The sequence below is a fragment of the Hippopotamus amphibius genome, chromosome 16 (genome assembly GCF_030028045.1).
Source record: "Hippopotamus amphibius kiboko isolate mHipAmp2 chromosome 16, mHipAmp2.hap2, whole genome shotgun sequence".
Lineage (NCBI taxonomy): Eukaryota > Metazoa > Chordata > Mammalia > Artiodactyla > Hippopotamidae > Hippopotamus > Hippopotamus amphibius.
This window is the reverse complement of record NC_080201.1, coordinates 29,397,097-29,411,723: the sequence shown is the minus strand read 5'-3', so window position 1 is coordinate 29,411,723 and position 14,627 is coordinate 29,397,097. Positions and strand designations below refer to the sequence as shown.

General features: G+C 46.6%; 1 protein-coding gene across 1 annotated transcript in view; it reads left to right on the top strand.

Annotated features, from left to right (window-relative positions):
- The first annotated feature begins 1,522 nt into the window (after positions 1-1,522).
- The window catches only part of CES5A (carboxylesterase 5A), a 45,143-nt gene continuing 32,038 nt past the window's right edge, over positions 1,523-14,627 (top strand). The window contains exons 1-8 of the mRNA XM_057711800.1: positions 1,523-1,595; positions 2,717-2,921; positions 4,327-4,465; positions 5,918-6,051; positions 8,981-9,134; positions 9,580-9,684; positions 11,314-11,418; positions 12,751-12,891. Of these exons, the coding sequence (XP_057567783.1) occupies positions 1,523-1,595; positions 2,717-2,921; positions 4,327-4,465; positions 5,918-6,051; positions 8,981-9,134; positions 9,580-9,684; positions 11,314-11,418; positions 12,751-12,891 (1,056 nt within the window). The remainder of the gene's footprint in view (positions 1,596-2,716; positions 2,922-4,326; positions 4,466-5,917; positions 6,052-8,980; positions 9,135-9,579; positions 9,685-11,313; positions 11,419-12,750; positions 12,892-14,627) is intronic.

The following is a 14,627-nucleotide window of genomic DNA, read 5'->3' as shown; positions in this document are numbered from 1 at the left end:
CTGGAGGACTTCAAATCTGCAAAAGTTTATGGAGCACCTGACTTGAGCAAAGTGCACCAGGCAGCCCCTTGCTCTGACCTTGAGGAAGGCCTTCCTTGCTTGTGCAGAGTTCTGTACCCTGCTTGTGACTCCCCTGCCTCTTTTAGGAGGTGACTATTCTGGGAAACCTCCCATGCATTAGATTGTTGCTTCCCAAACCCAATATTGCTGTTGTTAAATTCCTTCGCTGGTAGTGCAGTGGTTAAGAATCCGCCTGCCAATGCAGGGGACGTGGATTCGATCCCTGGTCTGGGAAGATCCCACATGCCGCAGAGCACCTGTGGCCATGTGCCACAACTGCTGAGCCTACTCTCTAGAGCCTGTGAGCCACAACTACTGAGCCTGTGCACTAGAACTACTGAACCCCACACACCTAGAGCCCGTGCTCCACAAGAGAAGCCACCACACTGAGATGCCTGTGCACAGCAACAAAGAGGAGCCCCTGCTCAACACAACTAGAGAAAGCTTACACGCAGCAACGAAGACCCTACGCAGCCAAAAAAAAAACAAACAAACAAACAAACATTCCTTCCCCACATCTCTGGGGGGGTGGCACATCTCCAGAAAAGTGTACTTTTCAACAAGTGCCCCCGATAATTCCAACTGCAGTAGCCTAGCTCCAAGTATTTGGGGAGCTCTGTCCTGGGTCTTTAGCCCTAAGTGAGGTGTAGAGCCTGTGAGGGTCAGGACAGTGATGCTCCTGGGTCCTGAGGTAGATCTTTCATGACCCACCAGTACTGCAACGAGAATCTGGAATGCTGAGGACAGACCCCAACAGAACTGCTTATAATAACTTCACTCCCTAGGCTTGTCTCCTTATATTTACTGTGGGGGGCCTGGGTCTAGATCAGAATTGCAAAGTCTTCATCCACAACACAACTCAAGCCAGTAGAAATGCTGTGTTGGGCTCACGTGATTTTTTTTTTAATTGAGGCCACATTTAAGAATTGAGAGATATCATAGACTTCTGGTTTGCCCCACCTACATTGTCACAAGGCAAATATTTACTGGAGTTGAGAAGTTATTGCCCCTTTAAACAGAGCATGTGCTGTCTAGTTTTCTGCAGTCCCCACCATTCCCTATTGTCTCTCCTGGCCAGCTTCATTCATTGCTTGCTGTTTGATGCTTTTCTGGCCTCTGTAGGCATCTGAGTTGAGGTCTCTGGCTTACCTGAATCCAGATATACTTTCTACTAATACCATCCTGTTAGTCCAAAGCCTATCAAATTATCTGTCCCCCCACCCCCCACCCCCGCTCAAGAGTTAATCATCAGCTTCTTATGTAAATCAAAACAGGAAAGTCTTGCTTGGCCAATTCCTCCGAAAATCTTAGCCTGATGCTATTATTGTTCACAGAGCCTGTGTCCTGTGTCTGCCTGCTCAGCACTTGTCTCCTAACAGGAAGCCTTTTCTTGTTGCTGACTGAAGATCCCTGAGGCCAGCCGTGGCTGTGGATGTCTAGGAAGTTCAGGTGGACCAGCCAGATGAGTGGGGAGTGGGTGCACCCAGGCCAGACCCTGATCTGGGCCATTTGGGTCCTTGCAGCTGCCACCGAAGGTGAGACATCCTGTAGGAGAGGAGGGCTCTCAGAAGGTGAGATAGGGGATTTCCCTGCCTTGGTGGATTTTCCACTGGTGGAAATGAACTTACTTCTCAGGAGTCTCTAGGGCCCATGGAAAGCTGTGTGGTAACCTCAGGACACCTGACCAATGTCCTGGTATTGCTGAGAGCCCCAGGCTAGAATCTTCTTCTCAGGGGTGGGTAGAGCACAGAAGACCCTGTCCTATCCTTGGGCTGCTTGCACGTTTGGAAGCTTGGAGAGCCCTCTGTCCTGGGCACCAGGGAAGGGTGTGGGATGGAGCCTGTGCTTCTGTAATGCCAGCTGCCCAGGCAGGACTTGCTATTGAAATGACATTAGAACAGGTAATTCCAGGAAATCTGGATCCTGCTAAGTAAATAGCTGGGCAGCTAACTTCTCAAGGTTCCATATTCAATGTAGAAGTCGAGAAGTTTGCACTGTCAGTCTCCCTAAGTGTTATCCTCATACCCCTGGAGGTGGATGAGCTGATTTCTGATGGCATCTGCAAGAAAATTTTTTGTTTTCATTGCTGTGTATGTGTTTTCATGTGTACTCAAAAGCATATAGCTGTCATCAAAACCACAATTCCATAGATGTTATTGCTTAGAATTCCTCTAAGTAAAATTTTTAAAGTTTATTTCAACTTAATTTTAAGAAAAGAAAAAAGCCACTAGTCACATAGGTGATACACAGACATGCCAGCAGTTGTGCTGATAGGTATAGAAATGACTGAAATGTGGGAAACTTTGGGCCAGAAGATTTTGTGGGGTCCTAGAATCTGTACAGGCTGGTGTGTATCAGTGCCATAGTAAGGGAAAGCTTGTGTGCAGCAGCGGGGAGATGGGTTCCCAAGTTAAATTTTGGAAAATGTTGTGGCTTGGTGCTGTGCTCAGAGGAGAAATTAAGTGAGTGCTCTGATGCAGATGACTTCTAAGGGACTGTCGAAGGAACAGTGGACATGGGTTCGTTGAGAAGGAAACCAGATACTTGCACAGCCTCTGGGTTGAGAAAGAGCGTCCCACTGTGGGGAACTCTGAGTTCGGCTTATTCCTAGCCTCTTCCCTGCCAGCCCCTGATTCCTCCCTGTGTGTTTCCTCAGGGCCAGCTGCAGTTGCACCAGTGAGGAACACCAGGCTGGGATGGGTCCGGGGGAAGCAAGCTACTGTGCTGGGAAACGACATGCCTGTGAACGTGTTCCTTGGGATCCCTTATGCTGCACCCCCTGTAGGACCCCTACGATTTGCAAAACCGGAGCCTGCATTGCCCTGGAATGATTTTCAAAATGCCACATCCTACCCTAAATTGTAAGAGCTGGCTCAGTCCTGTGGGTGGCCTATGACCTGGGAGTAGGGGCAGAGCACTGAGGGGGAATAAAGGTCATGCAGCCCAGTAGGAAAGAGGGGAGCATCAGTGAGGATGATGTGGAGGGTCAGATGTGGGTGAGGCTTCTGTGACGGCATGGCTCCCCATCTGGTTTAGAACAAGCAGATTTCCTGGGCCCCCTTATGAATTTCCTGAATCTGAATCCCCAGAGCTGGGCCTGGGAAACTGGATTGTAAAGAAACTCTCTAGGGAGTCTGAGGGCCAATCAGGTTTGGGAACCACTGTGATGGACTTACTGGGTCTTGGTTACAAGAAGTTGTTGAAGTATTTCCATGTGACCTCTCCCCCAGGCTTAGTCTCCAAAGTTAGATTGGGTAAGGGTTTTAGAGTGGAATGGATACATGAGTGTGTCTCTGTGCCCCAGGAGAGCTGGAAGGGCAGGAGCTCCCAGACACTGCAAATTTTCAAGCTTAGATGGGCAAGAGGTTTTGAGGTAAATTGTGGAGGTGCCTTATGCATTGGGTGGGGGGTGAGACTTGGAAATCGCCAAGAATCTTTTGACTCTCAGATTCTGTGAAGCCCTTAGGTTGGGCTATGTTGGTTCTTGGCATTGTAGTCCCAGGCAGAAGGAGTACCCTGGTGCCAGAAAACTCACTAAGCCACAGAATAAGACTCCATGTGGTCTGGAGACCGAGCACAATAAGCTGAATCTCATCTGTTCATTCATTCATTCATTCATTCAACTGATATCCACTGAGAACCAACAATTAAAATATAGGGTATAACTAGAGAAATTTCAGAAAGCTTCTTGGAGGAGGTGGCACTTTGGCAGAATCTGAAAGAAAGAGAAGAATATGAGCAAGAAGATCTGGGGAGAGAGCAGTCTGGGCAGAGGGACCAGCTTAAGTGAAGGCCTGAACGCAGGAATCTCCCTGCTTGTCTACCTCAATTGGTTCCTGGTGGAAAGGCCTGGAAATGTCCTTTTGTTCCTCTAGGAGAGAGGGAGCCACCAGAGTAAAACCCTTGATACGCAACCCAGTGTCCTACCTTTTACAGCTTGGGGAATTGTGGAGCCAGCTTGAATCTTTATGTGTGTGTCTGGATTATGGTGAGAGGGGTAGGCATGAGTGCGTGCTGGGAGTTAATGGTATTATTATTCTGCACTATGTGCTTTCTTACCCAGGAACCAGATCAAAGAGAATTATAGCTTGTTTGTTTGGGCCACCATGGGGGTAGGGGTATTATTAGACTTTGTACCAAGAGCACCATTTGCCTCTTCTGCTCAGGCACAGGAGACCACTAGGCATCCCTGCTGTCATGAGAACTGGCCCCTCCCAGGCAAGTTTGCTGACAGCAACTCTGGGGTTTCTTCTTCCCTTTTTAAAGGTGCCTCCAGAACTCAGAGTGGCTGTTCTCAGATCAACACATTCTCAAGGTGCATTACCCCAAGTTCCGCGTGTCGGAAGACTGCCTATACCTTAACATCTACGCACCGGCCCATGCGAACACTGGCTTCAAGTTCCCTGTAAGGAGGCCTGCCATGCTGGGGGCTCCAGCTGGCAGGTTCTGGGCCTGGGACCCAGGCAAAGTGTCTGGGTGTCTGGAATTGGATCCTAGGCCCCCGTTGGGTAAAAGGGAAATGCAATCACTTGACATGTCAATAACTTTCTTAAAATATCATTCTAATAACAGATTCACTTTATCTTCTTTTCTGGTTGCTTCTTTATTGGCAGTGACTTGATCTTTGATTTTTATTTTGTTTTGTTTTCTCCCTCTGTTGGGTATTTAATGGTCCATAACCATTTAGAAAAAACTCTGTTTCAGAGGACTCTGATTTTTTTGGTTTGGGAAATCCTGTTTTAAAGAGGATAATTGCCTTTGCCAAATTTTCTGTTTTCAATGAAGACAATCAGGTAATAATGTGAAATGTTTCACTTAAGAATGTGAAAGATCTCTGTACAAGTGAGTAGAGAAGGTAATTTTGCCATCTAATTTTGAACCATACCCTCCATCAACCCTTTCTCCCCCTGGTCACTGCAACGGAGACTCTCTCTATTGTATCATAACAGCAACACCTATTGAGGGGTGACTATGTGCCAGGCACAGTTCATTATCTCATCTAACCCCCACAATAACTCAGTGGGTGAGGATTATTGGACCTATTCTACAGAAGAAGAAGCTGAGGCATAGGGGGCATGAGCGACTTGGTCCATGTTATACACACAGTAAGTGGCAGATCTAGGTGTCAAAGCCAATGCTTTGTTTGGTCCTCCTTTTTCCTCTGTGGCTTTCTTCTCTTTTCCTGCCCCAGGTGTTGTAGTCACTAATATGACCTTAAAAAAGAGAAGGGAAGGGATTTATTATTAAGTGTGTAAATTGTGATAATACCATTTGAATGTTTGATGTTTCTTGGTCCCAGTTTTTCTAATTGATATAGTAAAGCTTACACACTTCTTTTCCCTTTTTCCCCTTCTCTCTTCTCTTCTCTCTGTAAGTAGGAAAAAGTCCTAGAAAAGCAGGTTTTCCCCTCATATATAGCTTACAGTGATTTCCATCTTCCTGTGGGTCACAAGTTCAATGACATTTAACTAACATTTTCTGAGCACTTGAAATATACCAACATTGTTCTATGGACTTTAGATGAAGGATTTTATTTAAACCTAATGATAACCTCATAAACAAGATACTTTCATTCTTCACATCTTACAGATAAGAAAAACAAACCTCAGAGAGGTTAAGGAAGCTGCTCAAAGTCACATAACTAGTCAGTGGCAGAGCTGGGAATCAAACCCAGGCACTCAAATGCCAGAATCCACATACTTAATCCTGGGCCTTCTTCAAAAGACAAAACGTCTGATGCTGTTTGGAAAGGAAAGTGAGACATTCATATTTCCCTAAAGAAAGAATGTCCCAACATGCATGGGGAGGGAATGTGGGTGCCTGGTGGGCTGACTGGAGGTTCCTCTCCCCTCCTTAGGTCATGGTGTGGCTCCCTGGGGGTGCCTTCGAGACTGGCTCAGCATCCATCTTCGATGGGTCTGCCCTGGCTTCCTACGAGGATGTGCTGGTTGTGACTATCCAGTACCGGCTAGGAATATTCGGCTTCTTCAAGTGAGTCTCCCCAAGTGATTGACACCCCTGATCCCCAAGGGGCAGCTGGGCAACAGCCACAGGGGATTCAGTGGCCAGCAACCTAAGGAGAAATGAGCCTTCAGTGACATTGAACAAATTTGCCCAAATTAGGTAATTTTAAAAAGCAACTATAACAGATAAACTCCCAAGTCTTAGTGCCTTAAAACAATAAAAATCTCCATCTCTCTCGACTAAAAGCCAAGCAAGTGGTCAATCAGTGACCCAGGCTTCTTCCATCTTGTATCCCTGCCCTCCTCAAGGTCCCCAGATCCTCTTGGATCTGCTGCACTTGGATAGCAGATGGAGAAAGAGCATGAAGAATCACGTGAGGGTCATCTTTCTGGGTCAGCCTGGAGGTGGCAATTATCACTCTGTTCACATACAATTGGCAGAACTCAGTCACAATAGCCCCACACAACTGCAAGGGAAATGTGCGCCCTGGAAGGTGAGGAAACAGGGTGTGTGAACAATTTGTAGTCTCTGCCATAGGGCCCCACATCCAGGCTTCTCAAGTGCTCACCTGAGAATAATCACTCTATTGCATGGCTTCCCTTCCCCCAGTACCATCGCACATGTTTCAGGTGCTCCCTCTGAGCGAGGCACAGTGTGTGCGCTTGCTATGCGTTCATTATAACTCACCCTCAGAATAATTTTATGAAAAACATATTGGTGTTATTCCCATTTTACAGTTGAAAAATAGAGGCACAGAGAGGTGAAGCAGCTTCCCAGAGGTCACAGAACAGAGCGGGGCCTCTTGGCCACTTCCATTATCCTACTTAGAACATGGCAGAACCTAAGCCCTGGCCAGGATGCAATGTGAGCCAAAGGAGTAGTGAGAGGCGATGGTCAGAAACTACAGGGAAGGTAGCAAGGAGTCCAGTGGGAATCCTACTCTCTAGGGGCTCTCAGTGTCATGGGGGAGATAACACAGGGACACAAATGCCTGTGCTACCAGGCAGGACATCAGTAATGCTCTGAGGGTGAGAGGCAATGGAGCTGCAGAAACAGAGGAGGGAGCTTCAAGAAATCACTGAGGCTTTCTGAGAGAGGTGGAATTTGAATTGCAACTTAAAGACAAGGTTGGGTTTGGGGAGGAGGGGCTGGGAGAGAGCACACTTGGCAAAAGGAGCTGTCCGAGCAAAGGCTAGGAAGTTGGAAAGAAATGTAGCAGCATGTGGGCCTGGAGCAATATTTGCAAACTGGGCTTTGGGCACATAGCACTGGGAGGTGACTGTGGGGCTGCGGTGGAAGGAAGAAGGGCTGAGGGGGGTGCCCTGACCAGACTGATTACACTTTTAGCAGGTCTGTACATTGGGATTCTGCCCAAGATTCCTTTCACAGAAAGGTTTCCAAAAATTGCTTATGATGTCTGGGTTCTAGTAGGTAGATAAGGATATTACAGGAGGTGAATGTGAAAAGGTAGGGACAGGCCTAGTTGGGAAAGACCTTGAATGCCAGCCTGTGCACGGCGACTGGTTTTTATTGCATAAAAATGGAGGGACCCAGGAATGCCCTGCAGAGCAGTATTGCAGAAAGGTCACTCCAGTGAAGGGTGCAGGCTGGGCTAGGGTTCCTGGGCTTCAAATGGGGAATCCAGTTAGGAGGCTGCTCTACAGCATAGATGCAGGTCATGGGGTGAAGCAGGCTGGTGGCTGAATAAGAGGAATTGCCAACATGTACATGGCACTTACTGTGTGCCTGCACTGTCAGTCTTACAACAACCATGTGAAGCACACACCGTTATTAACCCCATTCAGACATGAGAACATTGAGGCAAAGCAAGTTAAGTGACTAACTCAAGGTCGCCCAGATCATAAGTGACCAGTTTATGAATCAGGATAAATAGAAATGGAGGAATGGGGACCAATGTGGGGGCTATGATGGAATGGAGGTGAAATTGGCAGGGTGTGGCTCCTGACCAGATGTACCCTATGAGTGTTTTGGTCTAGGCATTTTTCCTTTGTTTCCCCATTAATTGTCCACTCATCCTGGGAAACAGGCTATTCTGCAGGGACAGCAGCATGGGGACATGGTTAGGAGCTTGGATCCAAATCTGCAACTTTCTAGCTCCTGGGCAAGGGATTTAACCTCTCTGTGCCTCGATTTCCTGCCTGTGAGAAGGAAATGATGAATCCATCAGTATCCTTAGAACATGCTTGCAGATATCATTGATGGGAGTGGGAGTGACACGAGCTATTGCTGCAGAGAAATGTAGCCACAGCCCAAACCACTTCCCAGCAGAGGAACATCTGGCCCAGGGTGGTGGAAGAAACTTCCCAGTCCCTCAGTATCCCACCCTGAAGCCTCCAGCTGGTGTCTTCTACTGACTATACACAGCTGGGAGCCTGGGTGGTGCAGTTCATAAAGGTGAGCCTTTTGAGAACAGGGTGGAGAAGGGTGAAGAGAGGACCCAGAGGGATAAAGGAGAAAGACCAGCATCGCCAGGGTGGGAGGATTATAGGAGCATCAGCTGTAAAGCCCTTGGGACAGCATTGTGCACGATGCTGCGGCAGCTGCTGTCATCACCATCATTATCCATTTAGTCAGTCATTGGAACCCCTGTGCCTGGAGAGGTCCTGCTTCCTGGTGCAGACCAATTCTCAGGAGCAGCACTCTTCTGGAATCCATGGATTCAGGGGAGCCTGTGAATACCCTGAAATTGCAGATGCAAGATGGTCTGTGCCTTTTTCTGGGGTGTGGAGCTTTCATCAGATTCTCAAAAAAACCCAAATCCCAGGAGAGGGTGAGAATTAAGCCTGGATTTCCCAGCTGCCCCAGGCCTCTGACTCTCAGCTTCTCTCCAGCTGGGGTGGTGATGCCCTGACATCAGCCACAGCCTCCGCCACCAGCTCCCTGGGCTGTGGGAAGCAGTCAGCGGCCAACTGAGCATTCTCACCCTTGTCCACAGCACAGGGGACAAGCACGCGCTGGGGAACTGGGCCTTCATGGACCAGGTGGCTGCCCTGACCTGGGTCCAGGAGAACATCGAGTTCTTTGGTGGGGACCCACACTGTGTGACCATCTTCGGCGAGTCAGCAGGAGCTATAAGCGTTTCCAGCCTTGTGAGTTCTTCTCTTTGGAACTTGAAGGAACCTCAGTGGGGGAAGTGACAAAAATGAGGACGATGAGTCATTCACATCTAATTGCTGCTTTCATGTTGCACGAACACTTATAAACACATTGTCTCCCTCGAGCCTCACATATGCATTGTGAGTTAGGGGCTCAGTCTCATTTCAAGAATGGGAAGTGAAGGAACTAGCACTCCCATGCCAGAATGCTTGACCTCCAAGGTGATGAGGACCCTGGGGCTTGGAGAGGTTAGATAACTTGCCCAAACCTTCACAGCTAGTGCTTGAAACCCCCAAACTAGGACTTTTTTTCCTCCAAGTTTAGAGCTCTTAAAGAACCTTCATGGGAAGTTTTCTTTAAAGAAGAGTTAGGTGTTGTGCATGATGGGTTGGGAGCCTCCTGGATAACTTTTCCTGGTGTTCTGTGTTCTCTCTCCAGATTCTGTCCCCCATGGCCAAAGGCTTATTCCACAGAGCCATCATGGAGAGTGGGGTGGCCATCATCCCTTACCTGAAGGCCCCCAATTACGAGAGGAATGATGATGTAGGTATATTGTTAATTCTTCTCCAGCTTCCTCTCCTTGGTCAGAAGAGAATGTGGTCAGGTATCCATAGACCGTGTGCTCAGCTCTCCTTACTGACCATGACAAAGAATCTGATGTTGGCCCAAGGTGACCCTTGTTGCTCCATGGAAGGCCTGGTTCAATAGGAAATAGGTCCAGGAATACAATGCACTACTGCTGGTGTGCATGAGTGTGTGTATGTGTGTGTGTCTGAGCATATGTGTAATAGTTCTTACATCTTATCTGTTATTCATTGCTTGTGATATATAATTCAGTCCTATGTATTAGGTATGGCTTATCTCCTGTACTTACTACTCCACCTAGAGTACTATGTGTAGAAAGATTCTGAGGTTGTTTCCAGCTCAGTGTGAAAAAACACTGTGACCAATAAATGCTATCTGGCATGAGATTGTGAGGGGGACATGAGGCATATGCCCTAGATATTTGTCATCTATCATCTTGTCTTAGCACTCTACCAGATAAAAGGACCTAGAGGCCAAGGTTTCTATACCTTTCATGTCCAAGCATAATGTCTCGTGTATGTGAGATGATTATAAATGTTTGCTGAATGAATGAGTTAATGAATGAGCTGATTCATTCAATGAATGTTAATTAAGTGCTAGACTGTGGAGTCATCTCCTGGGTATTATTCACTTTAGTGGTGCATTTTCTTAAACACCTTTAGAAAATAACAACATACACCAAGAGTAGGAACATAGAGTTATAATATGGTAAAAAAAAGTACCCTCAATACACAAGGAATATTGATTTTGGTAACATGACATGTCAAGCTTTTTTTAGTTTTTGCATTCACCACACACATATTGAGTGCTCATTGTTTTCTCTGCTCTATTTTAAGACTCATGGGTTTATAAGTGGAGGAGGCATATACTAACTTGAGAAGACTATCTTTTTATGGCAAGGATTTTTAACCTGGAATCCATGGAGAGTTTGAGAGGTGGTCCTAGAACTCCTACGATTGTATGGAGACTCTATGTTTGTGCATTTTCCAGGGAGAGGGTCTATAGCTTCCGTTGGATTCTCAGAGCATCCATGACTCCCAGAAGAGTAAGGACCACCACTTTCAGGGGACAAGTTATACACATATGGGAAGTCCAATGTCAGGGCAAGAAGGTGTTTAACAAAGAGCTAGGTAGAAGAGGTGAGGATACTTGGAGTAATAGGAGATTGTAAGAGGAAGGGGCTCATGGAGGCTGCAGTGGTCTAAAAGGACACCCTGGAAAAGATGGGACTTGGGCCTCAAAGAATGAATGAAATTGGTGTAGAGATAGAAATAAGATGCTCAGGGCATGTTCAGATGTTCCACTCTGGAGGTGGGGCTTGAGCAGAGCTGACAAGCTGAGACCAGTCCAGCTCTGGTGATTGCTAAGGATGACAAGGAGGGTCAGGCAAGAGGGTAAGAATGATGCAGTGCCAACTTGTCCTCAATGTGTGCATTCCATTATGGGCACATGGGTGTGGGGAGAGGCAGCAGGCTGGACTTCATATATAAATCACCAGCCTGGGGCTGGATTGAGGACATTTTCCAACTTTCATTTTCCTGGAGGTTTTCAGTCTTGTGCACTGACCTGTTTCTCCTCTGGAAATAGTTGCAGATGGTTGCAGATATTTGTGCCTGCAACATGTCAGACTCTGTGGCCCTGCTGCAGTGCCTGCGGGCAAAATCCTCCAAGGAGTTGCTGAGCATCAACCAGGTGAAAAAGGAGGGGAGAGTTTGGGGACAGGGTTGCCCTTTGAATGGAATGGTAGACAAATCCTACCACTCTCTTATTTATTTTGCTTCGGAACTTGGACAAATGGGGGTTGGGGAATTTATAGTAACAGCTGTTTAAAAAAGCAATGTGGAACATAGAACCCTTACAGGAAATTTAAAGAAATTGACAAGCCAGGGTGCTGCTTAGCTTGGATAAGACCCAACAAAGTACAAAGGTTGTTTCTGCATCATTGAAGGCCTCTCACTGGGAAGAGGGAACATATTTGCTCCACAGGCCACCAGAAGCTAAGGTCAAGGTCAGGAGCTGAAAGTTGGGAAGCCATTTTGGCTTGGGATAACCAAGAACTTTCTAAAAAACTCAGTTGTCTGAAAAAGGACCAGCTCCTTTAGAAGGCAGTGAGATGCCCACCTCTGTAGATATACAAGCAGGTTCTAGATGACTGCTCATGATTTCAGTCATCATGATTCACTGGACTGGATGATCTTTTATGTCTAATCTTCCAATTTTGAGACCCTCTGGTAATCCTTGAGAGAATGGGGTCCTTACCTGTCTGATTCCAAACATTTGTTAAATGGTTATTTGGCATGGATTGAGAATCTGCTGTGAATTGTACTAGAGTCCAGGAAATGGACAATAAGTTCTTGACCCAATATAGTGTGAAAGCTCTTTTGTGTGTTCCCTTCTGCCCCCACTCCCAAAACAGAGACCTAAAAAAAAATCATGAATAGAGTTAGGTGTTGCTTCCTAAGACCCAAAAAATAGCCATCCAGATCCAAGGCCCAGCGCTGAGGAAGATGCATCAGGAAGATGCTCACATCAACCCACACTACCCTGGCCATCCCCTCCCCTCACCATTCTGCCCATTGCATCTGGCCAGTGGTTCCACACTTTAGCATGCATCAGACCCACCTGGAGGGCTGTTTGCTGGGCTGCACCCCCCAGAGTTTTATATTCAGCAAGCCTGGGATTGGGGCATGAGAATTTGCACTTCTAACAAGTTCCAAGGAGATGCTGATGCTGCTGGCTCTGAGCACCATTGTGCTGGGGTTTTATATTTCTCAGATTATTACTACTATTATCCCTATTTAGCAGATGAGGAAATTAAGGCCCAGAAAAGTTGAGCCCCTTTGCCCAAGGGAATGGTAGAGCTGGCCAGCAGCCCTGATACATTAGGATGGGCCAAGAGTGGCTTATTTTTCCTTTCTTAATGCCTTTTGCTATAGTGGGTTGGCTCAGCTAGGCTAGGGTTTGGGGACAGCAGGTCTTGTGAAGAGAAACAGCTCCTGTTTTTTGTCTTCTTCCTTATTTCAGAAAACCAAGTCTTTCACTCGAGTGGTTGATGGCTTTTTCTTTCCTCATGAGCCTCTAGACCTATTGGCTCAAAAATCATTTAAGCCAGTTCCTTCTATCATCGGAGTCAATAACCATGAGTGTGGCTTCCTGTTGCCCATGGTAAGAATTCCTGCTGTGCCTTCTCCTGCTCCCGCAACAGTGAGGCGGCTGTTTGCTTCGCACTGTGCATGCCCATAGGTTTCACCCCTCACTATGAGGGCTGGAGCCCATCACCCAAGTACACAGCAGTCATCTTTCCTCTCCCCGAAGGAGGACAACTGCAGACTGGGGCAGCCGTAGCAAGTGTCCACCCCATTCCTCGTATAGGTTTTAATTTTATTTATTTATTTATTTATTTTTGGCTGTGTTGGGTCTTCATTGCCGGGCATGGGCTTTCTCTAGTTGTGATGAGTCGGGGCTTCTCTTGTTGTGGAGCATGGGCTCTAGGTACTCAAGCTTCAATAGTTGCAGCATGTGGGCTCAATAGTTGTGGCTCACGGGCTCTAGAGTGCAGGGTCAGTAGTTGTGGTGCACAGGCTTAGTTTCTCCATGGCATGTGGGTTCTTCCCAGACCAGAGATCGACCCTGTGTCCCCTACATTGGCAGTGGAATCTTAACCACTGCGCCACCAGGGAAGTCCCGATGCATAGGTTTAAAGAAACAACTCTACAAAAAAGTAAGAGAGGATTGGACCCATTTGAACTTTGTCCAAAACATTGCAAATGATTGTTTCAAATAAGCACTTGTTACTACCTCAAAGGTGAAATTCATTCAGTTTTAGAAAACTTCAGTCCTTTACACTTTCATGCCCAGCCTTGGTTCTGGCATTTGATTTCCAAGAATGCTCCCTAAGGCAGTGCAAGTCGCAAAATTATTAATTGTTTCATTCATTCCACAAGTATGAACCAAGTGTTTACTATATGCCCCACACTCACAGAAAACCAGCATTCAGCAGTGAGGAAGTCACAAGGTTCCTGCTTTTTGCCAGCTTACATTTTCAAGGGGAAAGACGGATGACATGCAAGACTGAAAGGGTGGTTTCAGAGAGTCTAAGTGCCATGAAGGATATAGACTGGGAAGAGGAAGCTTCTTTAGGGAGGGAAGTGAGGTCTGGAAAGGCTTCTCTGAGGAGGGATCATTTGAGCTGAGGTCTGAATGCTGAGTAGGAGCCATAATTTCTTGACCCTGTAGTTTGAGAAGACCCTCCCCATTCAAAATAAGCTTTTCATCTGTCCCCAGAAGAGCAGAGTGCTCAATTCTTAATACGAGAGTGAGTCAAAAATTATCCGCACTCCAGTCATATTAAAACTTCTGTTGGCCACACTGTCTTATCAATACTTTCCGTTCAAGCCTATTGTCTCCCCAGTCACTGCTGTGCAGGTGTGAACTTATTACATCAGTTCATTTGTAACTGCGGTGTGAGCAAAAATGGATGCCCCACTTGTGACTTGCACAAAAGAAGAGCAGTGTGTAGTGATTCATTTTTTGCGGTCTGAGGGTGTACCTGGTGCCGTTATTTATCGAAGACTTTGTGCGCAGTATGGAGAACGTGTTTTGTTACGAAGAAGTGTGTATGAATGGACAGAGAAGTTCAAGGAAGGTTGCACAAGTGTTAGCCATCAAGAAGGAGTCGGATTCACTTCTGATGAAGAAGTGAAGACAGCAGTACATTCGTGGCTTGCAGCTTAGTCTGAAACTTTTTTTAATAAGGAAATACGAAAGCTTGTTGACAGAGGGACAAAGTGTATTGAAAAGCAAGGAGATTATGTTGAAAAATTATGTATTTGTCTTTTCTAAAAGTTAATTAAAATAAATTCTACAGCCAGAATGTGAATAATTTTTGACTTACCCTTGTA